Source organism: Gymnodraco acuticeps, unplaced genomic scaffold, assembly GCF_902827175.1.
Source record: "Gymnodraco acuticeps unplaced genomic scaffold, fGymAcu1.1, whole genome shotgun sequence".
Taxonomy (NCBI): Eukaryota; Metazoa; Chordata; class Actinopteri; order Perciformes; family Bathydraconidae; genus Gymnodraco; species Gymnodraco acuticeps.
The window spans coordinates 2,368,978-2,396,782 of NW_022990484.1; the positions used below are offsets into that span (position 1 = coordinate 2,368,978).

General features: G+C 39.6%; 1 protein-coding gene across 5 annotated transcripts in view; it reads right to left on the bottom strand.

Annotated features, from left to right (window-relative positions):
- Positions 1-27,517, bottom strand: part of LOC117552748 (zinc finger protein 239-like) — a 44,684-nt gene extending 17,167 nt beyond the window's left edge. Inside the window, exons 1-4 of one of the 5 annotated variants that reach the window (XM_034226355.1) lie at positions 22,181-22,237; positions 7,766-7,801; positions 7,306-7,329; positions 6,010-6,110 (exon numbers count right to left, since the gene is read on the bottom strand). Coding sequence is in view for 4 of the 5 variants with exons in the window: in XM_034226353.1 (XP_034082244.1) it covers positions 14,577-15,458; positions 22,181-22,240; positions 22,433-22,441 (951 nt within the window). In the remaining variant the exon portion in view is untranslated. Of the gene's footprint in view, positions 1-6,009; positions 6,111-7,305; positions 7,330-7,765; positions 7,802-13,462; positions 15,459-22,180; positions 22,241-22,432; positions 23,338-27,133 lie in introns of those variants that run through there. The other 4 variants (XM_034226353.1, XM_034226352.1, XM_034226354.1 and 1 more) reach the window with 4 other exon arrangements.
- Between the last annotated feature and the right edge of the window lie 288 nt (positions 27,518-27,805).

Consider the following 27,805-nt stretch of genomic DNA (forward strand, 5'->3'; position numbering starts at 1 on the left):
CAAGTGAGGGAAGCAAGGATTTCATTTAATCGACCTGAGAAGCAGCCCACGAGAAGCAGGGAAATGAGTTTTAAGAGCAATGGGACGTCCTTTCCTCCGGAGCGTCACGTGGTGAAGCCACGTCCGTTTGTGATGACGCTGCACAGCTGATCGTCTGACAGCAGCCAGCTCTGTCCCCGTTATTTCCACACACACCCCCGCCTCTGTTAGTACACATTTACTGACACAAACATTTGTATCATCTGTTATAGACCCAAATACGTTAAATTAAATAAGAACTCATTCTCAAAAAAGATAAACGCCATTCTTAAAATGTATAAATGAAAAAAGCGATCATGAAAATGTTTCCAATAAATGAAGAAAATTATTTTTGACCACTTTGTTGTTCAGATATATCACATATTTGTAACTAAATGAGACATTAATTGAAACAAAACACAGTATAAACTGAGGAGTGACTCCCGTGAGGTTCATGTATTTTCTTCACTCCGCTGGGAAACTGCTCTCAGGTCAAGAAGCATCAGATCAGTGCATGCACTGCCTCGTCCAATCAGTGAGCGATACACAGTAAGGGGGCGGGGCGAGTGTCTGAGGATTTCATCGAAGGATGGTCTGGTGGTTCCTCGGTTATTGCTCCTCCATTATCGCTCCTCGCTCCTCCGGCAAAAATAAGGCCATTGGGACGCTACTCAAGATGGCACAGACAAATCAACTTCCGGTGAGACCGAGACCGAGGAGCGAGGAAATGAAAAATAAGAGAAGTAAGAAGGGCCCCGTGTCTCAATTCAGGGGTTGCATCCTTCGAAGGGTGCATTCGTAGACCGCTTACGTCACTTCCGCCGAAAGAAGGCTGTCCCAATGGGCTAGTTGCACAAGATGGCGTCTATCAACTTCCGGTTAATTGAGCGTGCGGTTGTAAACTTCCGGTCTACAGTAGAGCGGTAGAGGGAAGAGCGATAGATAGCGTATAGATAGCAATAGATAGCGAGAGAGATAGCGTATAGATATTATATAGGCACTATTTTACACTCGATGTCTCCAAGACCTACCGAAGGTTAACATCAGTGATGTACATCGGCTGGTACAAGTGGCAGGCTCAGCCCCGAGGAGCAAAAGAGAAAAGGGGTTCAAGATGTAGCTACATATCCAGCTACGTCGACAATTATGAAGGTAAGTGACAAACAAAGCTGTAGTTACTGGCTAACTTTGACAAATTGACAGTCTTAATACAGTGTAAAGCGTTTTAATTATGTACTATTACGTTTTTTTGGATAACATGAATGATATCCAATTCCCCACAGTTTCAAACAAAGATCTACCTTCAGGGAGAGTGAGCATCAGGGCTAGCTGTTACAGGTCCATGAGAAAGCATGAAAAGCCTCACAATCTCAGAGTAGGGAGGAAAATAAAAAGTGTTAATCGGTTCAAAGCCTCAATCAGGTTCATGTTCTGAAGTTTTGATGTGGCAAGAGTAGGTAACCTGTGACTTATATTTGGTCGGGACGTTGCGAGGCTGTGAAATAAGCCCAGCTAGCTGACGTGTTGCAACAGATTACATAGTGACAATACATTTGCTCACATCAACTGGTAGCTAGCTATGTGTGTGTAGCATGAAGGGGCTACAGATTTATTTTCGTTTTGTAACCCTCTCGTGTAAAATGATATATACATTAGCTAAACCCAAACTTAGCTTTCATCAAAGATTCTTAATGAGAAGTTGAAAACCGTCTCTGCTTTCATGGAAACCCCAGAAACTGGTTGTGACGTCTGCTGTTCTTTACTGAATGGTTAGTATAATCCATGTAGGGTCCAATTATTTGTATTGGCCAGTGTTCGTTAAGTGCTGGTTTTGTACCCTACATCTATGTTAAGCTGTGCAACGTTCTACTAACACTATTTTATGTAGTTATAATATAAGATAATACATTGAGAGAGCTGAGACAGGCTATACAAGCGTATCTGTTTGAATGTCCTTAAATTACAGTATTCCAAACAGCAGAACTTCTGCGTATGTGATGTGACTGACAACCTGACATGGTTTAGCCTTTTCCCACACCTATTACTTGCCTGATCAGCCTGCTCTCAGCTTTCTCATTTGTCTGTGTTGTATTGAAGCAGTGTCCTAAATGTAAAATGACTGACATTTTGTTTTAAGAACTGCTCACCTGTGGAGATTGCAGTGGCAAAGTGTTCCTGTGTAGCTGGAACAGCACTCTGCAACCACAATGTTGCATTGCTGCTCCAGACCGCACACTACTCCACACTCAACCTGGCTGCTGTACCCCCTGTCCTCAGCTGCACTGAAACAGAGCAGCGATGGCACAAGCCAAGAACCATGGTAAGTACAGTATGTGTTCGCTCGGATCAGTCATTAGCCCGCATGGTTTTTCATACCACTGCTACGCTGACGACACCCAATTAATTCTGTCCTTTCCCCGCTCAGAGACCCAGGTCGTCGCACGCATCTCTGCTTGTCTAGCTGACATCTCTCAGTGGATGTCTGCTCATCACCTCAAGCTCAACCTTGACAAGACTGAGCTGCTCTTCCTTCCGGGAAAAGATTGTCCCACTCTTGACCTGACTATCAACATCGGCACCTGTGTTGTTTCCCCGACTCAGACTGCAAGGAATCTGCGTGAGATCCTCGATAACAACCTGTCCTTCACTGCAAACATCGCTGCTACAACCCGTTGCTGCAGATACACGCTTTACAACATCAGGAGGATACGTCCCCAGCTGACACAGAAAGCGACGCAGGTTCTGGTCCAGGCTCTCCTCATCTCACGCCTAGACTACGGCAACTCCCTCCTGGCTGGTCTACCTGCATGTGCCATCCGACCTCTGCAGCTCATCCAGAATGCAGCGGCTCGTCTGGTCTTCAACCTTCCTAAATGTTCCCACAGCCACTCCGCTCCTCCGCTCCCTTCCACTGGCTTCCAGTAACTGCTAGAATCCACTTCAAGACACTGGTACTTGCTTACCATGCTGCGAATGGATCTGGCCCTTCGTACATCCAGGACATGGTTAAACTGTACACCCCAGCGCGTGCACTACGCTCTGCATCAGCCAAACGACTCGCTGCACCCTCGCTGCGAGGGGGACCCAAGTTCCCATTAGCAAAAACACGTGGGTTTGCTATCCTGGCTCCAGGATGGTGGAATGAGCTCCCCATTGACATCAGGACGGCAGATAGCTTGCACATCTTCCGGCGCAGACTGAAAACTCATCTCTTTCGACTCCACTTCGAGCGATAGAATTATTAACAAAGCACTTATATACTAATAAAGGACTGGCTTATCTATAGCCAGTTGAGTAGCACTTGAAATGTTTGGCTCTATGAAACCTGATGTACTTATATGATTCTGTTTTCTTCAAGGTTGTGTCTTCCTGGTCGAATGTACTTATTGTAAGTCGCTTTGGATAAAAGCGTCAGCTAAATGCAATGTAATGTAATGTGTTCACAACCAATCCACGTGTAATGAGTATTTCCTTTGTGCCAAGAGCTGATTTAGTATGTTGCATCAACGACCTTTTCAATTGTGTGAAACCAGGCATAGTGAGTGACATGGTGTTCATTTCCACTAAGCCAAAGCAGTTTACAGTTGCTGACGGTGTAAGGTAATATATATTGTCCTAAGTAATTGTATGTAGCCTGCTACAACTTTGTGATTGTTGTCTGAGTGTAAAATTGTTCTTAAAGTCCTAATTATCATGTACACGTTACAAGGCCGTGCGGGGGGAGCTGCCAGACCCAGATGTCCTCAAAGTCAGCGAGGCAAGGATTTCTCAGCACACATCGCACCACGAAAATAAAATGAATAGCTCACTACTCAACTCAACGACTAACACTCTTTCAGAGGATATGTTGGAAATGCACACATTAAATATATTTTTTGCATCTACTTTCTGGATATTGTACATCTGTTCATCTGTTATATAAACTAGCATTACTTAAATATGCAGAGACTAATTGAAATGTTTAAATATGTATTTTCCCCCCCGATATAACATCAACCTATGTTTTGTAAAAGTTTATTAAATTAATCTGTAAAATGTTATCATATTGTGGATTTATTAAATTATGTATTTTCCTTTGTTATTTATGTGTGCGTTGGTTTTGAGGATATAATTAATTAGTACCTAAACATAGTATGGTATAACTGCTTTTTGTAATGAAATACACAATTGGTTTGGGAGCAAGAAATCTTTTAATCGTTGTTGCCCAGGCTTGCCGAAATGAATGGAAACTTATCTCCCGATTATAACATTGTGTAACTTGCTGCTGTTAAATACCGTCAAACTATGTGCACTTTATGTTTCATGTGGAACTACTTGAGCAGGTCTCCCTTGAAAAAGAGATCAATGATCTCAATGGGATTTATCTGTATAAATAAAGGTTTGAAATGAAATGAAAATATGTGCTTTATGTGCAATATATACTTTATATACATATGCCATCTTTAATAACTGTAATATATATACCGGGCTGCTAAATCCTAAGAACTGCTACAGGATTTGATTTGTAGATTTGATTTGTTTTTTATCTGTATTTTTGAAAATTATGTAACTTTTTATCTTTTTTTTTAGCATATTGTTTATTATATTATAACTTAGTGCTTTTTTAGCATATTGTTTATTATATTATCACTTAGTACTTTTTAATGCATGTAAGATATTCAACACTAAGCTGTCTGTGGCTCTTTCCTGCTTCAACGCTGCAAATTTCCCCTCTGTGGGACTAATAAAGGTATTCTGATTCTAATAACGGGACGAATTTGTACAAAGGGGCACACAGCAATGTAGTGCCGACTTTCTTACACGCTGGAAGGCCAATCGCTTTTCTTTACCCCGAAATCCGCTCATTCTTGCTCTCGGTGTGACATAACAAACTGTCAAGCTGTCAAAACTCTGTACTCAGCCGCCGGAAGTTGATAGACGCCATCTTGTGCACAGAGCCTATACATTGGGTTCTAAACTGACAACAGCACTTTTGTCATGCTCCTGCACAATCCTTGTAAACATTTGAAATGGATGCAACAAACAATATCTGATCTTTGAAAAATATTTGTGGGTGTTTTTTGTATCGTCTTCACTAAGATGTCAGATGTGGGTGTCATTTGGAAATGTATGAAAGTATAATTGTTCTGCTTCCTGGCAATGTTACCCACTGTGATTGGAGGCTATACAAACAAACAAATGTACAAATAAAGATACACACCACACAACTGTGTCACAATGCAACTGTCAACATTGTTTACCTATAGAAGTTGTTCTGACCCGGGACAGACTGAACCTCTTCCTGGAATGGGGTTGGTTCTCCATCCTATTTTTACCCCCTCATTGGTCATGTGCGCGTGCGTGTGTGTTGGAGGAGGGGCTCTATAAGGAAGTGGCAGATTTTCTCCGGTCGTGTATTTTCAAATTCTAGCGATCTCGAGCCGGTTTCTCAAACTTACATACCCTACCTTTAAGAACAGTCACAGAGAACCAGGACGGAAACAGAATGAAAGCCTAATTTAGTAACTGTACCCTTACAGAAAGCATCAGCATTTGTTTTTTCAAAATGAGACGACTAAACGTCCTCACGCCCAACATTAGCCGCCTTTAGCTTAGCGGTGGTGACGTGAAGTCATGTGACCGTGCTGTAGTTAATTTAAAGCCCAACATTAGCCACTTTTAGCGAAGCGGTGGGGATGTGAAGTCATGTGACCGTGCTATAGTTCCTTTATAGCCCAACATTAGCCACCTTTAGCTTAGCGGTGGTGACATGAAGTCATGTGACCGTGCTGTAGTTCCTTTATAGCCCAACATTAGCCACCTTTAGCTTAGCGGTGGTGACGTGAAGTCATGTGACCGTGCTGTAGTTCCTTTATAGCCCAACATTAGCCTCCTTTAGCTTAGCGGTGGTGACATGAAGTCATGTGACCGTGCTGTAGTTCCTTTATATTGAAATGTTTTACTTTAGAAATCATCGTAATGTTTACATGTGGAGATGTTTTCCTCACTGACCTCAGCTTTGGCCCAGCTCAGCCCTTTGGGAACGTACTGAAAACAGTGGCCATCGAACTCCGTCCAGTCTTCAGGGCAAGCATTGGAGCTGGGACTCTCAGCTGGAAAAAAAAAGAGAACATTAACAATAAATCAAAATACAATATTAAATAAAACAGATTAGGTTAATATAGCACACTGTAATATAACATGATATAACATTAAATATAAATTAAATAACATACATATAACAAATAACACTTTATAGAAGAAAAAGCACAACATTAAATAAAAAAATATCCTTATAGGCCCATAACAAAAACAATTAACATAAACAAATAACAAAATAGCACAAGTTAATAAAGCACACTTTAAAATAGAATAATATAACATAATTCAATATAATAATACAATATTTCTTTAAAGGTGGGGTAGGTAATTTTGGAGAAACCAGCTCGAGTGCGCTCGAATTTGAAAATACACAGCCGGAAGAAATCTGCCACTTCCTTACAAAGCCCCTCCTCCAACACACACGAACGCGCACATGACCAATGAGGGCACGAGATAAGTTTGTGCACAGATGGAAGGCTGACAGGCAGGTAGGCCATCCAGTTATTTTAGCCGGGCCGGCTAAAATGATTGGTCGTGCTTTTTACAGTACTACGGCTTCCACAGATGACATTTCTTTATGGATTTTTTGTCAAAGCACTTAAGATATATCGGGATGTTAAGAGCATTGCATGGAATATAACAAAAAGTGTATCTCAAGCCTGTTTCTCAAACGTACCTACCCCACCTTTAATTACAAATAATTAATATATGCAAACCCATTTAAAAAACTAAAATAACCTAAAATGTAACCTTTCCTTATTATTTTTTTAGTTAAAGGTGGGGTAGGTAAGTTTGAGAAACCGGCTCGAGATACACTTTTTGTTATATTCCATGGAATGCTCTTAACATCCCGATAGCAATGAATATCTTAAATGCTTTGACAAAAAATACATAAAGAAATGTCATCTGTGGAAGCCGTAATACTGTAAAAAGCACGACCAATCATCTGAGCCGGCCCGGCTAAAATAACTGGATGGCCTACCTGCCTGTCAGCCTTCCACCGGGGTACAAACTTATCTCGTGCCCTCATTGGTCATGTGCGCGTTCGTGTGTGTTGGAGGAGGGGCTCTGTAAGGAAGTGGCAGATTTTCTCCGGTTGTGTATTTTCAAATTCTAGCGATCTCGAGCTGGTTTCTCAAACTTACCTACCCCACCTTTAAATTAAACTTCTTTAAGCAAGAAAAAAACAAAACAAAGTCTACTCACCTAATTCATCTTCCTCTGAAAGAACTACACAGATTTAAACTGTAGTTATTGGCTTATTGTTGACTGACAATATATTTATAATACTTAAATATAATACAAATAATAATAATAATGCACACAAAATTATATAAGAAAATAATATAATACATGATGAAATATAATTATATAACACAATATCATATAACTTAAAATATGTTTAAATAAATAATAAAAGTTAATATTACACAACATAACAAATATAAAATAAAAAAGCATAAAATAATAATAATAATAATAATAATAAGAAGAAGAATTAATGCACAACAAATTATATGAATTAATATAACACAACTTAAAATAAGGAAAACCCAATTGAAAAATACAAATAAAATCCTGATAATACAATAAAAAACTGCATTTATTTTTGTGTTGATCAATTAATGGTTTTGTTAAACAAGAAAAAAATCCAAAGTCTTCTCACCTAATTTGTCTTCCTCCGGCGCTGCCTCTGAAAGAACTAGACGGATTGAAACTGTGGTTATTGGCTTATTGTTGACAATATATTAAGAATAACTTATATATAAATTATAATACTCATCAGCAGCTCCAGCCAAGGCCATGGAGGCACAAAAAAATACAAACACAACCAGTGTCTTCATGGTGAGGATGATGAAAAGAGGATTAAAGATAAAAAAGATAAAGAGAGTTTATAGGAACCTGCAGCAGAAGGAGAGCTGTGGTGGAGAACAGGAGGAAAACCAGCGCTTAAATACTAGAAATGATCCTGACATCTGCAAAACAATAAAATAGGGAAATGTGCGACATCCTTTTCAATGGATTAAGAAATCTGCGTGGGTCAACAAAGCGTCAGCGCTGCAGAGAGAGTTTAAAAATGACCAATGTTAGACTCACTATGATAAGGGTCAAGATAACCACAAAGAGAAATAATGATAATGACTCAAAAATTAACTTAAAATGATGACCAAGAGACAATATGAGATAAAAAGGAACTTCAAATGACAAATAAAGCCCCCGATTTTGGCCGTCGATTAATGTCAAGCCGACGATGAGCGTCCTGTCGCCCTACTCCGATTGGTGTGTCCAGCACCGTTGTGTCTTTTCAGCCGTGCCGACACCTTTTTTGGCAGAAAACCTGCAGATTCTACATGTCGAACGGTAGGCAATCGGCCAAAGGCTGTCGGTCAAATAAATCACTCTGATTGGCTGTTCAGCTAGCGAATCAGTGCATGAGAAGTGAAACGGAAGTGAGGGACGTAAACAAACGATTTATTTCGTACCTTCATACTATTAGATAACACAACATTAGAATGAGGATACAATTTGCTATACTACAATACAAGTCAGAAGATACAGATGTACATGATGCTACATAATTTGCCTGTCAGTGTTATGATGTTGTATATTAATATAATTACTGATACATGGAATGTGGTAGCAGCAGTACTTTACGGTTGCCAGCTACAATGCTTTAAATTGTTTATTTCTGCTTCAGAGAGCTGAAGTGGAGGAGCTGATTTAAATTACATTATATACTGCTGGTAGCTTTTGAAATTCACCATAGGGTCAATAAAATGTGTATCTTAACCTATAATAATACATGATAAAATATTTCTTGATTATATTTCTTGTGTTCTGAATCTTCAAAGTTACTAAAGTTATCAAATAAATGTAGCTCAGTATAAAGTACACTATTTGCCTGAATGGGAGTGGAGCAGTATAGCTACAGTACTTAAAGGACACCTATCATGCTATATTTGAACAATATATTGTAGGGCCATACCTGTATAAAGAATATAAATATTTTTTTTTTCTTCAAAATACCAAACATACCCTGCATTTGAGCCATGCCTAATTTCGCTCTATTTGCTCTTTCCAGCCTGTTTTTGCAGGGGGCTGATTCTGTGAGCTGCAGCTGACCACGCCCCCCTGCAGGAGAGGGGAGCGTGCTCTGAGATCAGCTGCTGGGCTGTCAGAAGAGGGGGAGAAAAAGAGATCTCCGTCCTCCATGTTTTATTCTTATAGAAGTAAGAAGAGAAGTAATGGGGCAGAAACCCTCCTTTTTACACAGCAGTCCAGACATAGACATCAAACGGCGACACATATTCAGTTGCCAGTTACTTTGGCATTAGGGCAGGGATATCTAGATACTTCCCAAGGTTTGACATAATAAATTGTGCTACTTTTAAAGCAAGCAACGATGTTTTCAAATCTGTAATCAAAAAGCTCCTCAAAAACGCTATCGAAGCAGTTCCTGCCGTTGCTACGTTAGTTCAAACAGTAACAACGGACTATTTTTCTTAGCGGATTCATGTCAATTTAAATCAATAAAATAATTTTCTAAATCGATAAAAGCATTTCAATTAATATTGGGAGTCATATCGTTACTTTGTTGAGAATGTGGCCATGTAATAAGCAGGATAATGTGCAGTGACTTGGTCATTATGGGGAAAATAACACCTTCATGCCGATCTAGTCTGTATCAGATCCGTTACAGCCCCTTTTTTAGAGATTTGGGTATAGAGGAAAAGAGAGAGGGTTGTATTTTCTGACACAAGTGGTGAGTTCCCTGACACACCGGGGACACATATTCATGTATAAAATACCTACAAGAGTGCATTTTGCATGATAGGTCCCCTTTAAATGACAACAAAATGACAAAAAAGACACAGAATGAATATAAAGTGATGCATAAATGCATAACAACTGCAAAGAGACTTAAAATATACTATAAAAAGAAACAAGGACACAACATTACTGCTTTCAAAGAAACAAAACAAGACAAAAAAAACTAAGGAGAACAAAAATAAATTACATTAAATAACACTAAATAAAAAGACAAAATAAGGATAAATTCACAGTTTAATCCTCTTGTTATTGTTTTTTTGTGTCTTCACATGTTTCCCATATTTCCACAGCTCTTCTACTTCTAATTTAGTATTATTTCACATATTTCAGAAGAGTATTGCCTGGTTCGTTTACACATGGGAAGGAATTTGATTTGGTGTTGAACATAAACAACAATCTAAGAAAGTAAGTTGTAAAAGTACACACAAACATTTGGCCCTAATATAGATTTATGTTTTTTTTTTAAATTGCATATCAAATTACCATCCATTTGGATTACATAGTTCTTACATAAATTGACTGATAAACTCTATGCATTGCAAATACATAACTATGTCAACGACCTTATTATCAATACATCCAATGAGTTTCAAATGCGAGAACCAGGCTTACGTATTCGATATAAATAAAGCCTATGCATTTTAAATTCACAAGAACCAGGTTTATATACAAAATAAATGTAGCTTATTTGGTGCATTAATTTAATAATGCATAAAATGTATAATTGTTGTTAGTAATAATCTACTTTTATAATACATAACCACATTCCCCACACTAACAGCACCAACAAAAAAGTAGTCATGCCACCTTGTTTCACATTTTAATGCATCAAGAAATCACAGTATACACCCACAATGTATACACTTGAAAAAGCTAATCAAGTCAACTTGAAGACAATCTTCAATTAAATAATGCAAGTAAATCTTGTTGATATGACTTAAAGGTTCTAGTTGTATTAACATTGTTTTTTAAGTTGTCTAAGTTGATTTAAATGTATACTGAGAGTTGAAAGAAATACTAATCTTACATTATTAGAGCAAGGAAACCTTATTTAAAATAAACTCACATTTCAGTCTTATTATAACTCACACTTTCAAGTTCTACATTTAAATAACTTAAGGGTTTACCACCTCTTTGTCCTCTTTTCTTTTTTGGCCTGCTGACCTATGACCTGCGTTGTACAAACTATATTGCTGGATACATAAACTATGTTTGTTAGGAACAATGTAGGAGACCCCAAAAAATGTTTCCTCTCAATAAGGGCTTGAAACAGGGTTCTTACACCTTTTCCAAAGTCAAATTCAAGCACTTTTCAAGCATTTTCAAGGTGCATTTTCCAGCTTTTCAAGCATCTTACAGCTGTTGTAAATTACATATTTATATACACATACTCAAATGATTATTTCCCTACCTCACATTAAATCAGATGTTCTTTATGCTATAAACAACCAAATGTGTGTTTCGTGATAGCCTTCTACACAAGGATGACAAATTAAAGAAAAGAAAACTAAGTTTAATATTTCAAAATGAGTGACCCATCTGTATGTCCCATATAACCTGTCTGAGCCAATATAAAACAATCAGCTAAATAACTTTTCAATACATTATTGATTACTATTTTTGAGGTACTTTTAGGTTGGCAGTCAAGTCAAGTCAGAGGTACATGGTGTACTTCTACTCCACTACAGTTCAGAGGTACATGGTGTACTTCTACTCCACAACAGTTCAGAGGTACATGGTGTACTTCTACTCCACTACAGTTCAGAGGTACATGGTGTACTTCTACTCCACAACAGTTCAGAGGTACATGGTGTACTTCTACTCCACTACAGTTCAGAGGTACATGGTGTACTTCTACTCCTCTACAGTTCAGAGGTACATGGTGTACTTCTACTCCACTACATGTATTTAATACCTTTAGTTACTTTACAGATGTGGATGAATGATGTGAAATCTAATCAAGTGTTAAATCAGACTTTAGTTCCACCTGGAGTAAATCCACAAGCTACCCTGCAGTATACAAAGTCATTCAAACTAGCTGCACCTTTACCAGCTTTGAGAACACTTTCATGATCAATCATTATAAAACATATCATATATTATGAAATGGACCAATCTGCACAATGACTACTTTTACTGTCGCTACTTTAACTATATTTGGATGAGAATACTTTTCTACTTTCACTTGAGGAATATTTTGAATGCAGGACTTTTACTGTGACAGAGTATTCCTACACTCTGGTACTTCTACTTTTGCTAAGTACAAGATCTGAGTACTTATAATTTCACTACAAGATCTGAGTACTTATACTTTTACTCAAGTACAATACCTGAGTACTTATTCCACCTCTGGTAGCGTATTAGTCTGAATTGTAGCTACAAAATCACGCAGAGCTGCATAGAAATAGACTCACAATGGTAACAAGTGGAAAATAATATTTACAAATGTGTACAATGATTTGTAGGCAATTTTGACTACTCAAGACACCTGACTTATACATCTTCAAAGGAAGACTGTGTTCATTCTACAATTACATGGGATTAAAGCAACATGTAGTTTTACTTGTATAATACTTCAATTTTATATAAAGACAGTTTGTTTTCATCTGTTTTCAAATAAACAATTCTTGGCTTTCAGAATATTAAACTTGTTTCGGCAAATTCAGATGATAAATACAACTTTGAAGCTTCGGCATAATTACAAGCGGAGAACTGAGTAACTTAACGTCACAGCAAGCATAACAACAGCTGGTGTTTCTTGTGAGTGTTTCCCCGGTACACAAACGCAAAAATACACAAACACACTGGCGAGCTTCCCCCAGACCAGTAATACAAACGAAAATGTGTCTTCGGGTCAATGTGACTGATTTCGATAGAGCAAGTCACATTTGGTTTAGGCACGAAACATACTACCAGTAGAAATACATTGCTTTCAAAATCGCTCTGTGTCGAATCAATAGATTATATTTCGTGACTATAACACGAAATGCCGTGAGTGCTTCATCCTCTGAACACCACAGGATGGCGACTGTAACGCACATAACATAGGTACGCTCCTCTGAAATGATTGTCCCCTGCAATTAATATTATCTCTCAATCGAGTTCGCTATTAAGCTAGCTAACGTTAGCTTAAACAAACGTAACATGCAACGTTAGCCTAATCTAAAACGCTCTACTACGGCGTACCTTTCATGTGGCTCGTCAGCGCAGACTCTCGCATCGTTATTTTTGCAAACTTTGCAGGAGGCTACTCGTGGGCTTGACCCTCGTCTTAGCCATGGCTTGTATTTGTCTTCTGCTAGCCAACGCTCGTTGAAACGGCAACCTCCTGGCACACAGTCATCTATCTCTCATCAGAATGCCCAGGTCACACGTAACACAAACACTTGCAGGTCGCGCGCATAGCGCAGGAAGGCCGCAGCGGAGCTGTTTTATGTAGAAGCGAAGCAATTCTTTTATTTTCATCTAAAAAGCGAACTATTCAGTCAAACAGCAATTTATTGTAAAAGTAAAGCATTTACATTTTCAAGCACTTTATCTCAATTTCAAGCACCATTCCCAAAATTCAAGCACTTTCCCAACCTTGAAAACACCACGTCAAATTTCAAGCATTTTCAAGGATTTCAAGCACCCGTACGAACCCTGTTGAAATGTGCATTCATGTGTTAACAATCTCAGCAGCTGGGTTCATATCTGACCTCGTGGTACACAATACACTGCTGAAAACAAGAACAATGTGTACAACAACAGTGCAAAACAGAAACTCCCTTCTTCCAGGAGCTATGACACAGTCATTCGTTTAGAGGTGATATCTCAGCAGTTTATTTCTGAGTGCGGGGGTACTCGAGGTTGAGGCAGTAGATTGCCCCCATTAACATGGTGAAGCCTGTGGGCACATCTCGGAGGTCATGTAGGATGATCTTCCAGAGGAAATTAGTCAAGCAGAGGGCCTTCATGTCCTTAATTGACTGTTCCAAACTTGAAATACACCACAAATTGCAAGGTCATCACCTTTTCAGCCATTATTGCAATTCCTAAATCAACAATAGTAATAGCATTATATTGGCTATGGCAAAACCTCAAATTAAGCGAGAGAAAAGTGAATTTCTAATATATAGTAATATAGTGACTTACATCACACATCCTGATTACGTTGGAGAAATCCTCTACTGCCCTACTCAGTCTTCCAATAAATATTTCTTGATAAGAAATAATATTATAAAAGCAAAACAGAACTGATAAACATCCACACATTCACAAAATAAACAAACACAGGTTTTATACGTTATTCAATTATATTGACAGTTTTCCAGCCAAACAAAACACAACAAAAAGTCAGCTCGGCGAAAAACCGAAATTGTCTTTACTGCCTAATCTAGACCACTATAATTTCATGGAAAAAAGGCTGTTGCTCCTGAGCACTTCAGCAGCAAAAAACTGTAATGTTTGTAGGCCTATTTAGACTATAATCGACAAAAAAGTAAAACACGATGATCGGCATGGCACAAAGGAGGTTTGTACAGATGTACGGTTTCTCTCCAGTGTGGATGCGCTGGTGGATTTTAAGGTCAAGACAAGAAAACATTTTCCCACACTCGTCACAGCTTGTGAGTTGACCTGATGTATTGCAAGTTTTTCCACATTGTTCACAGCTGTATGGTTTGTCTCGTGTGAATACGATGATGGATTGTGAGTTTACTTGATGAACGGAACATTTTCCCACACTCTTCACACCAGTATGGTTTTTCTCCCGTGTGAATACGACGATGGGTTGTGAGATTACCTGATTTAGTGAACGTTTTCCCACACAGGTCACAGCTGTAAGGTTTCTCTCCAGTGTGACCTCTCTGATGAACAGTTAGTTGTCCAGAGGCCTTGAAGGATTTGTCACACAGGTCACAACTGTACGGTTTCTCTTCAGTATGAATTCTGTGATGAACCGTTAATTGTCCAGAGGTCTTGAAGGATTTGTCACACAGGTCACAGCTGTACGGTTTCTCTTCAGTATGGATGCGGTGGTGGACTTTAAGTTCACCAGTCTGAGCAAACGTTTTCCCACACAGGTCACAGTTGTGGGGTTTCTCTCCTGTGTGAACTTTCTGATGACGCTTTAAGTTCCAAGAGGATTTGAAGGATTTGTCACACAGCTCACAGCTGTGTGGTTTCTCTCTAGTGTGAATAAGATAATGGGACTTCAGTTCAAATACAGTATTGAATGTTTTCCCACACAGGTCACAGCTGTAAGGTTTCTCTCCAGTATGAACTCCAGTATGGATGCGTTGGTGGACTTTAAGTGAACCAGTCTGAGAAAACGTTTTCCCACACAGGTCACAGTTGTGGGGTTTCTCTCCTGTGTGAACTCTCTGATGAACCTTTAAGTTCCCAGATACGTTGAAGGATTTGTCACACAGGTCACAGCTGTACGGGTTCTCTCCAGTATGAACTCTGTGATGAACCTTTAATTTTACAGAGGTCTTGAAGGATTTGTCACACAGGCCACAGCTGTGAAGTCTGAGTCCTCTCTGGTTCTAAAGCCACAGACATACAGAGAGAGAGAGACATTCATTAAGCACATTTTTTTACAATAGTTTGCAACATGCCTTCTGGAACAAAAACAAAAGTAATTGAGCCATAATTTTCAACTAATGTTATTAAATAACTGTTAAAGAATCACTCCAATGAAGTCTGTAGATTTCTCCTAAATTCACCAAAAGTTAGCATTCTAACGTAACATAAAGTAACGCGACCGCTGTTTGCACCATGTAATCAGAGGTATCGTTGGAAAGCTCCGTCCCTCCTGCACAATGTCATTGGATCCAAATATGATAATTTCCTTTGTATCAGCAACCAATCGTGTACAAAGGGGTCTTAAACCAAAAAACGAAATCTCATTGACTGGTGTCAATTTGTGACAACGTGATTCGTTCAGATGCGTCACGTGGTGTTCTAAAACACTTCCTGGTTTAGCTTTCGCTGGAAATGTAAATCTCAAAATGGCAAAAGAACAGCGAAAAAAACGTTCACATAAGACGACAACAATTGTCACTTCCACGAAGCAAGGTTATGACCCCGAACATGAAATACCTTAACGGAATATGTCGAGGCGCAAGCTGTCATCCAGAGAACAGGAGGGTTTAGGTAACGCCACACAGCTATCTTTAAAGGGAGGCAATCCTCATGACACGCATTTTTAAATAATTATCATCCGATAAAACAGACCATTTTAAAACAGACCACCGAAATAACATCAATCCTGTGGGCGGCGCCATTTTGACGAGTCATATGACTTATTTTACCGGAAGTGACGTGAACTATGCGTTTGGTGTCGAGGACAAATTGACGTATGTGCTTTGTTCATGTTGTTTACTCTAGTTACTCTCACAATTCTATTGAAATATGCCTCATTGTATCGCGAAACATTGCGACAATTCGGATAGGAACAATCCACCGAATGCTCGGTTCCATCTATTGCCAACGGGTAAGCGTAGGAAGTACGTTCGGAGGCAGTGACTAGCGAAATGTGCTCGGCCCGAACCGAAAGATCCACAGGCGCATGTATGCAGCGAACATTTCTATGAAACATAAAATGGGATTTATTAATCAACCATTACTTAATGGGGATGCAGTGCACTGCCAATGCCAGCCAGCGTAAGCACATTACGCAGCAGACTTTACTTATTGTTTACTACGTAAGGAAGCAGGAATTGCAGGACCCAGAGCGCACGGAGCACAGAGCGGACAGCAGATAACGGAATTGCAGTTTTATTGATTATAGATTATCAGAACATTTCAAAGGGGACACAGTCACATTGGATATTAACCTATGGATTAACTACATCATCGTTTTTATCGTTGTAATGCCAATGAAGACCAGTTTAGACCAGACAAAGACCAAGGTAAGCCATGTTAGCCTAGCGCATGTTAGTACCTAGCGCCACTTGTTTTGATGTACGTTTTTGTTGATAACGTTGCGAGTTTGTATCTTTCAGTGTTGAGGTGAGCACCGTTAGATTCTGTGTCTTTACGATCATAAACGATGTGTTGGATGTGCAGCTAGGATAAGTAATAAGGGAGCTAGGAGTGATTTTCGGTGCAGTAATAGGTTAGCATTTTTCGCTCGGGGCTAATTCAGAGGCTCACTGTTAGCATTGTGTGGGTTTTTTTTAAGAAAAAAATGAAAAAGATCAGTTAAATTAGTTTTTTCCCCGTTATATGGATATAAAATATTCATAGTTTATTAAATATTAAGGTTCCTTAGACGTTGTTTCCTGCAAATGAAGCGATTTCGGCCCCGGAACCGGGTCCGTGGGGCCTAAGAGGATAACAGAGTATGTTTTTTAATTTTTTTTACAGTTGTATTTGGATGGAATGAATACCTATAGCAGGGATCACCAACTACATTTGTCCAAGGGCCGAAATGTAACCAATAGACACTATCGCGGGCCAGCGATTTTTATATAGCCCAGCATTTTATAAATAGTATTCAGATTACTTTTGGAATACTTTCTTTTTCCATAACAGATGGGTATGTTTTGGTGCACAGGATACACTTATTTTACTGTTTTCATGGCTTATCAAGAACTCAAACACAACATCTTGGTGTCATTCTGGACAGCTCCCTCTCATCTGCACCCCACATAAAAAAACATCACCACATTATCACCTACGCTGTTAATATATATGGAGAATGAAAGTGGTCCTAAAACAGAACCTTGGGGAACACCATTAGAAATGTTTAACCACTCAGAAGACAGTCCATCAAAATGAACACATTGGGACCTTTCAGAGAGGTAGTTCACAAACCACCCCACTGCATGGCTGGATATGCCTATACTGGCTAGCCTCTGCTTTAAAATGTGATGATCAACGGTGTCAAACGCTTTGGAAAGGTCAATAAACAGAGCTGCACAACTCTGCTTATTATCTAAAATACTAGTAATGTCATTTACCACTTTCATTGTCACAGTGATGGTGCTGTGTTTCTTTCTGAATCCTGACTGATGTTTAGACAGGATATCATTTATACATAAAAACTCCTCTCTCTCGCTCACAGCCATGCTGCAGCGCTGTGCAGTGTGCACACAGTTCTGCCGGTAATGAAGATTACATTTTGTGAGGAAACTTTTCCACCAATAATTCCAATAAGTATTCCAAAATGTATTCACTTCAGGTTTACGAAAGTAACTAATCAGATTACTCGTTTTTCAAATGTAACGCCAGCTGAATACAGTTAGCCTACTTGATTTTTGTATTCTGATTACGTAACGCCGTTACATGTATTCCGTTACAACCCAACCCTGCTTCTAGGCTACTGTCCCGCAGCTCCAGCCTCTCTGTTGGACTCCGGTACTGCACCTTACTCACGAGACGTTGTAAAAAAAAAAATGGGTGGGGGGCGAACGCAGTAACCACTCCGCCAACGCCACAGTCACCCCCGTCGTGCGGGCCGGATGAGAATGTATGGCGGGCCGCCAGTTGGTGGTCACTGACCTATAGTGATAATTCAAAGTAAGTCCGCCTGAACTTTATTTTTCTAAACTTCTTCCTCGGCTGACGAGTCCGAACTCAAATACTCCGCCATGTTTTCGTCGTGTGTTTACAAAGTGAACGCATAGATGACGTCACAACCTAGTTTTTCAGATCATGTGACTACTGAAAATGGCCAAAATGGCAGCTGCCTGACGGAATATACAGGTTTTGATAAAAAAAGAGCTATAAAATCATTATTTACCGAGGAATATCGCTGATTTCTTCAGGGTATGGTTTAAACATAATGTTTCACTAAATACTGAAGTTTTGATTAACTATCTATTGACTGGAGCTTTCCTTTAAAGGTCGTTTTCTCAAAATTAGTTTTTTTCTCATATTCTGAGTGAGAAATGTCCACTTCAGTAGCACTTACATACACCAAACCTTCCAGTTATATTCCTATCAATATTCTGAAGGTTTTTACAGAAGGGTTTGTTCATATATAGACTGAATTATATGATATGATATACCTAAAACATGGCAAACATTAATATTTTAGGGCTGTTGACAGTATTTTCTGATTTATGGAGTGATAAAAAGTGATATCCAAAATGCCTTCAGTAAAAACTTTAGATTCTAATATGACTACAAAATTAAACAAGAATTTTGAACCTGACTTTATCTAATATTCAGAATTGTGTTCCTGAAATGTATGATAATATGCGCATATTTAAACATGCTATTTCAGAAAACTTGTAATACAAAAAACAATTGTCTTAATGTAAGTAATTCACTGGAGAAATATTAAGCTGATATCTTTAACATGTTAAGCCCCGAGCCTGTTTTCCAGGTCTCAGACTCGAAAATGACATTCCCAGAACAATTGACCATAACTAAACTTCTAAAAAGGGGAAAATTAATAATCTTTTTTCTCAAAGCAATGATAAACCTGTGAGTTGGATGTAGAACAGTCAGAATCAATATCGTTTTTTTTTATTTTAAAGTAAATTCAGATTGAACATAGTAAAAAAATGTAAATTATTGTGTCCGTCAAAAAAAAACTACATTACTTATAGGGAAAACCACCGTTGAATGATGGGATTGATAGAAAACAAGTGACATTTTACATTTTTAGAGAGATTTAGCACAAAAAAACCCACCTCTGGGGTCATTTGGGTGTATTTGCCATTTCTCTGGAACCCATTGGTCATGACATCTCTTTTGAACCGTTGCGGCCCGTCCACACAGCGGCGTGCGTTGAAAGCTTCACCATTCACTTTGAATGGGGTGACGTCACTTTTTGCCGAACTGCATTGTGGGAAGCGACGCGGAGCTTTGCTGGTGTGGCTCGCTGCAAAAGTTGAGCAATGTTTAACTTTTGAAGCCTCGGCAGAAGCGTCAGCCAATCGAATCATATGCCAGTACAAGCTCTAGCCAATCAAACCACTGCCTTCAGGTACTATTGTTACCGCATCGGCGTGACGTTATTCAGCTCCTCCCACCGGAAGAGGTCTGGATGCCGCTACTTAAGCTGCTGTCATTCGGGGTGCTGAATTTATGCCAGGACGCCACGCTACTCTCGCCTCCAAATGTTTACGTCTATGTTCTGAGACTTGTGGCGGAGTTGGATTTGTTCTAGACGCCTCACTATTTTCCAGAGGTGGGAGTAAGTCCTACATGTGCAAGTCTCAAGTCTTGACCTACAAGTATCAAGCAAGTCCCAAGTCACTGTGGTGAGAGTCAAGCAAGTCATTGCTCAGGTCAAGCAAGTCAAGTCATACGAAATTCTGATGAATAAGCCCAGTTTCCGCATTTAAATCAGTTAAAAGACAGTGGTTATGAAAATGGATTCAACCCACACTATGATCTTCATTACATACACAGTTAATCATTTAGATCTATCTAATTTAGACTGATGACAATCATATTAGATTCATATTAATCCTATAACTGCAGACAATATAACTAGGACTCAATCAAAAAGTCTGTTCAAAATAGGCAGAATTCCAGGTAAGAAAATCATATATGGCATTTGCCATTACACATATTTAATTTAAATTTCTGTTAACACTAGAACCGCCAACAGCGTCAGCAACTACATAGATATCAAATCATTTAATTTGTTCCTCTTCATAATTTCCTTATAAACTAAGTAGGACAATTTAAAACTCAGTTAATTTGGTTAATTTAGAAATTGCTTCAGTTTACCATCATAACAGATCAAAAAGTTCAGATTCATTTTACAATAAATCAAGGAATGATGCACTTCTACAAACAAACAACATAATTAAAACATTTAAACAAACTACTAAAAGTAGATGAACTACATTATTAAAAAGTTTACAGTAACTTCTGATAATAACACAGGGGAAATAAACAAGGCATCTCTTTTCCTCTCTCTCGCTCCCTCTCCTGACAGCCCGTCATATCAGGGTTAGTCTAAATGAATCCCTTGACGGTTCTAGTGTTAATTTACCGTTTTGTCTACGCTTTGCAATGCTTAATCGATTTGAAACCAAGTCTAATGTAGCTTAAAACTTAACGTTAGCTTTCTAGCACAACACATGCATGCACCTTTCTCTGTGGTTTTTTTTGTAGTGACGAATGAAGTTGGATGTTATGGTGGTCGTGTCACTGATCTTTATGCTGCAGACCCGGCATACCGCTGTTCTCTTCTTATTACCGTCATCGACAAAATAATCCTTGAATCCAAACTTCACTATTTTTGGAGTAAAGCTAGCCGCTGCCATGTTAACTGAGACTCCTGCCTTCTAGTGGGTTGCCAGGTTTGCGCGCATGGCGCTATAATCACGTTTTTCGAAAAAACTAAACGTAATATCTCATTACAAAAACAAACATTTAATTTTAAACAGTCAAGTCCTTTCAAGTCATCTGTCTCAAGCTTAAGTCAAGTCTCAAGTCATGAATACCAAGTCAAGTCAAAGTCAAGTCAAGTCTTTCATCAATGTTAGTCAAGCAAGTCTCAAGTCAAAAAATATGCAACTCTAGTCAAGTCATGTGACTCGAGTCCCCACATCTGCTATTTTCACCTTAGTGCCCTTATTGTTCTGTGACTGTGCTGATCTGTGGCCTACTTTTCTGTTTGCTTATATTATAAATAAATAATTCCTTGTTTAAAGAGCCTATACCTTTGTTTATATAATTTTTATGTGAGTTTATTATTAGAACCAAATTCTTACCAAGAACACCTGGTCTTGTGTTGCTTCCCTTTTACCCTAAACGAACAAAAAAAAAACGTGTATTGCGGATCTACATGAATCACATAAACTACCTATTTTGGATTCAAAACAGCGAATTTCGCCAAAAGGTGACAAGTTTGCATCCCTGTATACACCTGAACATCAGCAGGAGAGGACTCTTTAAAGTAGAGACACCACATACTGATATACACCTGAACCAAAGCAGGAGAGGACTCTTTAAAGTAGAGACACCACATACTGATATAGTGTAGGGACGCTGCAGGTCTCCCTTGAAAAAGAGATCATTGATCTCAATGGGATTTTACCTGGATAAATAAAGGTTTTGAATTGAATACACATGAACATCAGCAGGAGAGGACTCTTTAAAGTAGAGACACTACATACGGATATACACCTGAACCCATATCTAAATATAAGAGTCGGTAAAATAAAACCCACAATGTTCAAGGTTGTTTATCCTTAAACAAAAGTACAGGTTTAAAGTCCTTAAATAACACAAATGTACCCCAGTGTAAGGGATAACAGTGTTAGGAATATATTGTGATGAAGTGAACACTAACCTGAGTTCTGGGGGTCTCTTTGTTCTCCTCCATGCTGCTCTCAGTGCTCCTTCTGGGTCTCTGAAATAAGTATTAACACTACAGTCAACACAAAACCAATCTACAGCTAAGAAGTAGCTTAACAGCAGAGGTGGGAAGAAATTAACTCCATCCTGCTAGCAGGTTAGGGTTAGGGTAAGATGGAAAGGCCTGCACTTCACGAACATAAACTCAGTTAAAAACAGTGTTTGTAGAAAACCACAGCGTCCCTACACCAAGCATCACTGATGTAAACAATCACACCGCCGCTGCGGCTCTTCCCCCCGCTAACCGTAGCTCTGTCTGAGCGGCAGCATGTTAGCCGGTCTAGCTGAATGGCAGAGTCTGGCAACCCGGCTTGTGGGCTGTAACATAAAGCAGGGAGGCGAGACGAGAAATAAGAATAATATAGTTTATTGTTAAAACACAACAAACTAAATAGACAGCAGCATCAGGTCCCCGAAACTGTCGCAGAGAAAGTGCCCAGAGGAGTGAGAGAGATGTATCCGGCTGGGCTCCTCCTATAACCTTTTCCCCAGGTGTAGCTCATCAGGCAGGTCTCCTCCCCGACAGGTGCGGCGCATCACCACCGGAACCTGTGAACACCCACAAAGCACACACAAATAGACGGCACCCCACGTAGTGTGGAGGGGTCGTCAGTCATTTAGCCATGATTCCATGAAAACGTACACAGCACTCTGTCATCCCACTCTGGGTCGACCGGAGTAGTCTTATGATGTCCATGACTCCATGTTATTGTCCAATGAGCGAACATTAGCCATGATGCTCGGAATAGCGGGCCTGTGTGGGATAGCTGCTAGTCTAGCTCAGATGCCTCCGCGCTTACCCCTCTTGTGCTTCCTCTCACACCGCTAGCGGCGTCTCTTATTCAGCACGTAGGTAGCAGGCAATTAATCGTATTTTAATCGCGATTTTAATCGCGATTACGATAATTACGATTATGAAAACAGCATAATTGACTAAATACGATTATTTAGCTGGGTGCGCTTTCGCCTCGATCAAAAAGCAGATGCCCGCTCGACTTCATCCACCACATCATCACAGTCATCGATTCAGGACGCATTGTACAGAGCAACGGCCTACGCGACGAGCTCGCAGAGACAGAGATATTACAGGTGCCATTACATTTCACATTGCTAAAGATATGTGCCCAGTTAGCACTGTTAGCAACCAGGGCTTTAAGCAACTTGTCAACACGTTGGACAAGCGTTACGCGATGCCGTCTCGGTATTATTTCAGCAGGTCTGCGCTGCCTGCGCTATATGACAAATGCCGTGGGGAAGTTGAGAGAGATGTGGCTTCAGCTGACTACTTTGCCACCACAATGGACCTATGGTCTAGCCCAGGGGTGCCCAACCAGTCGATCGCGGGGAGATTCCCAGTCGATCGCGAGATGTGTCTAAAAATAGAACAGCAATATTCTGTGTTATCGTTAATGTCCTGTAACATAATCTTCCTGTGCCAGAATAATGCACTTGAACGCATCAAAGCTTTGCGATTGGCCGGCGTCACCCCATGTGTCGGGGCGTGGCTGGTGCACTATTTCGCTGACGTTGTCCGTGTCAACAGGAGTGACAGTCCGCTCACACACAAGACCGCAATTATGGCAGAAGCAAAAAAGCCCAAAATATATAATTTTCACTCCGAGTGGGAGGATGATTATTTTTGTATCTATTCCAATTCAAAGTCCATCTGTCTCATCTGCAATGCGAGCGTGCCTTTATCGAAGAAGGGTAATTTAGGAGCGGCATTTCAAAACAGTGCACAAACGCTAAGAGACGGAATTCCCTCCTAATTCTGCCCTACGCTCCCAAAAGGGGAGGGACCTGAAAGGACAGCTAAATGCACAGCAGTCCATTTTCACCAGGCCCAACAACAAGAGCAAGGCTGCTACCATAGCATCTTATCGCGTCAGTCACGTTCTTGCGAAACACATGAAGTCTTTCAAAGACGGCGAAGTTGTGAAAGAAGCATTCCTGGAGGCTGCCGACGCGCTTTTGGGGGACAGTAAAAATAACAGTAGCATTTTCAACAGGTTTTTGATATAATAAAAACTCAAGTTAGATACCTTTATTAATCAGCTGTAAGTTTTAGTTTGTTTGAATTTATTCATTATAATTATTGTACAAAATGGTATAAGAATGCAAACATTAAGACCTGTTTAAATTGATTAGTCTAGAGTCTTTTCTTTTTTTCCTGTGTCATACAGTATGTGGCAGCACTGCCACAAGTTCCTCTTCAGAGAGGGTCTTCAGTACAGGTGGCAATATTGTCACCTGCCTGCGCTCATCTCTGAAACCAGGCCATGTAAACAGGCTGGTGTATCTTGCAAAAAATCTTTAAGAGATTACATGAGCAGCCCTACCAGCATTTGCCATGGTGGCCAAAACATTTTTATTTGGTCTTAAATTGTTGTTCAAAATGTATTTCCTGTTACTTCTGGACCATGACGGTTGGCCAGCCTTCAACGTTTAACTGAGTGGAATATGTTGAATATGTTTTAACAAAAATGTTGGCTATATGTTAAGGAGTTTTCAGTAGGTTGTGACAGTGCACTGCAACATATTTGATTTCATTTATTTTAGTCTAATTTATTTTTATTTATCATATTAATATATGTTTAGTATAGTGGTGCACGATAATTATCGGCCCGATATTAGGAATTATGACGTCATCCCGATAAACCATATTTTCTTTAAAAAGCAAATATTCCAAATGAGCCATTTAAAAATAAAACATTCCTAATAAACATGTTTCTTGAATTGATATTATGATATTGCTAACAACCTTTTTCCTTCAACCCTGTTTTTACTGATAAACCACTCATAACTTCAACAGGTTTTCACATGGACAAATATACAGAAGACAGCACATTATATATCAACTAGGGATGCACGATAATTATCGGTCCGATATTAGGAATTATGACGTCATCCAGATAAACCCGATACCAGTATTAATAGCCCCGATAATATACAATATATTTTTTGGGTAAAAAAAAAGAAAGAAATACTGCGGTGTGGGTGGATTGGGATGAGGGGCGCTTGTTTTTCACTCGGCTCCTCCGGTTTTGCCAGTACTGTGGTATTAGTGGTTTAGGAAGAGGGGAGTTTTCACAAATCCAGCGCTCCCTAACTCATGCCTGGCTGTGTAAATGGTGTGCGGCCGTGAAGCCAGGACAGTAAACAAACATGTCGTCGGTAGTATGGGACTATTTCAAAGTTTCAGAGTTAGATAGTTCGCTTGCTATTTGTATTAACAAATGCAATGCAGAAGTTCCACGAGGAGGGAAAAAGGCAACGAGCTATAATACTTCCAACCTGATTAGTCACCTGAAACATCGCCATCGCTACGATGGTGTGTTAAAAACGTACGAAGACGCCTGCGCTGCTAAACTAGCGGCGAATCCAAAGCCAGCTGCAAAGGCACCGGGGCTTTTACCTATCCACGAGGCTTTTGAAAAAGGCAAGAAGTTTGCCAGAGACGACCCCAGGGCTAAAACTATCTCTAACTTCATCATAGAAATGATGGCGCTTGACGAGAGTCAAAACTGTTCTTGGCTTTGTTTTGTTCATAGTAGTAATGCCAGGTGTACAAAAACTACAGGTACATTTAATATATATATATATATATATATAATATTATTATCTATATATATATATATATATATATAATATTATTATCGGTTATCGGTAGGGATGGGTATCGTTTGAAATTTATCGATTCCGATTCTGGTTCTGCTTATCAATTCCGGTTCTTATCGATTCCCCGTTTCGATTCCAAAATTGTAAAAGAAAGAGGTCAAACGTTTAGATAACAAAAATATCTTTATTCTTTTCAGCTTTAACTGAAATTGTTACAAATAAAAAATATACATGCAATACAAATGTATTGCACAATAGCTGTGCTTTATTTTAACTGAGCTATGCCTGTGGCAAGCTATTAACACTGTGCCCAATTGTTTTTTTATTTTTTAGTGTAGTGGAGCCTCACTTCAGAGTGTTTACCGCGACCCATCTTTGGTGTTATGAAGTGACTGAGCTCGTGAACTGTCTACGGGAGGGCGGGGGGAGCCTCGCTGCGGGGCAACTGTGGACCTCTGTCGCCTGTCAGCGCAACTTACATGATGCCGTTTAAAAAAATTAAGGGCGGTGCCGGCCATCAGCGTACCGAGCCGGCCGTCAACGGCCCGCTGACGACCGGCCGTTCTGTGATTCCACCAGGTCGCAGTGGTACAGACGGACCCGCTGGAATACAGGGTCTACCGCGTTTAGGAACCGTTAAGCAGAACCGAAAAGGTGTATTTTGTACGGGTACCCGGTACCCGGCATTTTCTTATCGGTTCTCATCTGGAACCGAGTTTCGGTTCCCAACCCTAGTTATCGGTATCGGTCTTGAGAAGCAGGAAGTTATCGGTATCGGTTTCAAAAAAACAATATCGTGCATCCCTATGATTTTGGCAGTGCGCTCCAACATATTTGTTGATCATGTTTATTGGTAAAATATTATTTGTTTTAAAGTTCAATAAATGGTCAATGAATAATCGTCAAAATAATCGTGATATCAATTATTGACCCAAATAATCGTGATTATGATTTTTGCCATAATCGCACAGCCCTAGTCTATTGTTTATTTTGTTGTTATTTCCTTGTCAAGCGGGAACTCACGACTGTACTGTATACTCCTGACTGTACTATCGGTTCGGGATGTTTGAAGTGAACTAGACGAACACACGTTAAAAACACTAAAGACTCGGGAGAGCTAGCTGCTGCTGTCTGCGCTGCCATCTTGGTTAGCCTGCTGTGAGGAATGATCGATGAACAGCTCCAAATTAAAAAAGTACTAAGTATTATCAGTTTTAAAGTACTCAGTGTTATCAGTAGTAAAAGTACACAGTTATGATAGTAAACGTACTCAGTATTACCCGGTGTTTCTGCTCCTTTTTGTTCTTCAGTTTGTTGATATTCACCGACTAACATTAGCCACCTAGCATGAAGCAGCTAACAGCAGATAAGGACCCGGATGAAGAGGTGGAATTGTTCTAAAGCTCCTCTCGTCTCTTCTTCTCCCGAGAGAAACTGGTTATATTCTAATATATGACAGTTATATATTAATGAGAGCTGATAGAGACTCCGACTGATGGAAGCTTTACAGCAACTGGATCCTGCCTGAGAGCATGGTCGCGAGCGGACTTCTTCTTCTTCGGCGGATTGAAAACGCGTCCTAAAACCCGGATGTAAACTCTTTCCGGTTCCTTCGTCAAAAACGCAATGCAATTTCTCCATAGGATTTTGGAAAATAGCTCGAAATAAGGTCTGTGGTTGACACACATTTAAGAGACGGATCACGTTTTGTTCAGCCGGATAATATCCACATGTCTATCCTACTTTTATAATTTTCGAAGCATAAATCTAGTCGCAAGAAGCAAAAATGCTAACGTTATGCTATAAAAGGAACTACAGCAGGGTGGCTGCTTCAACGTCACGCCGACTTAAGATCCATATTCAAACATACAGATTGTAAATGGTACAAGTTGAAGTGTTTGTTTGAACAGTTTGCAGGAGGCAGGTACTTGCTTTCAAGCAG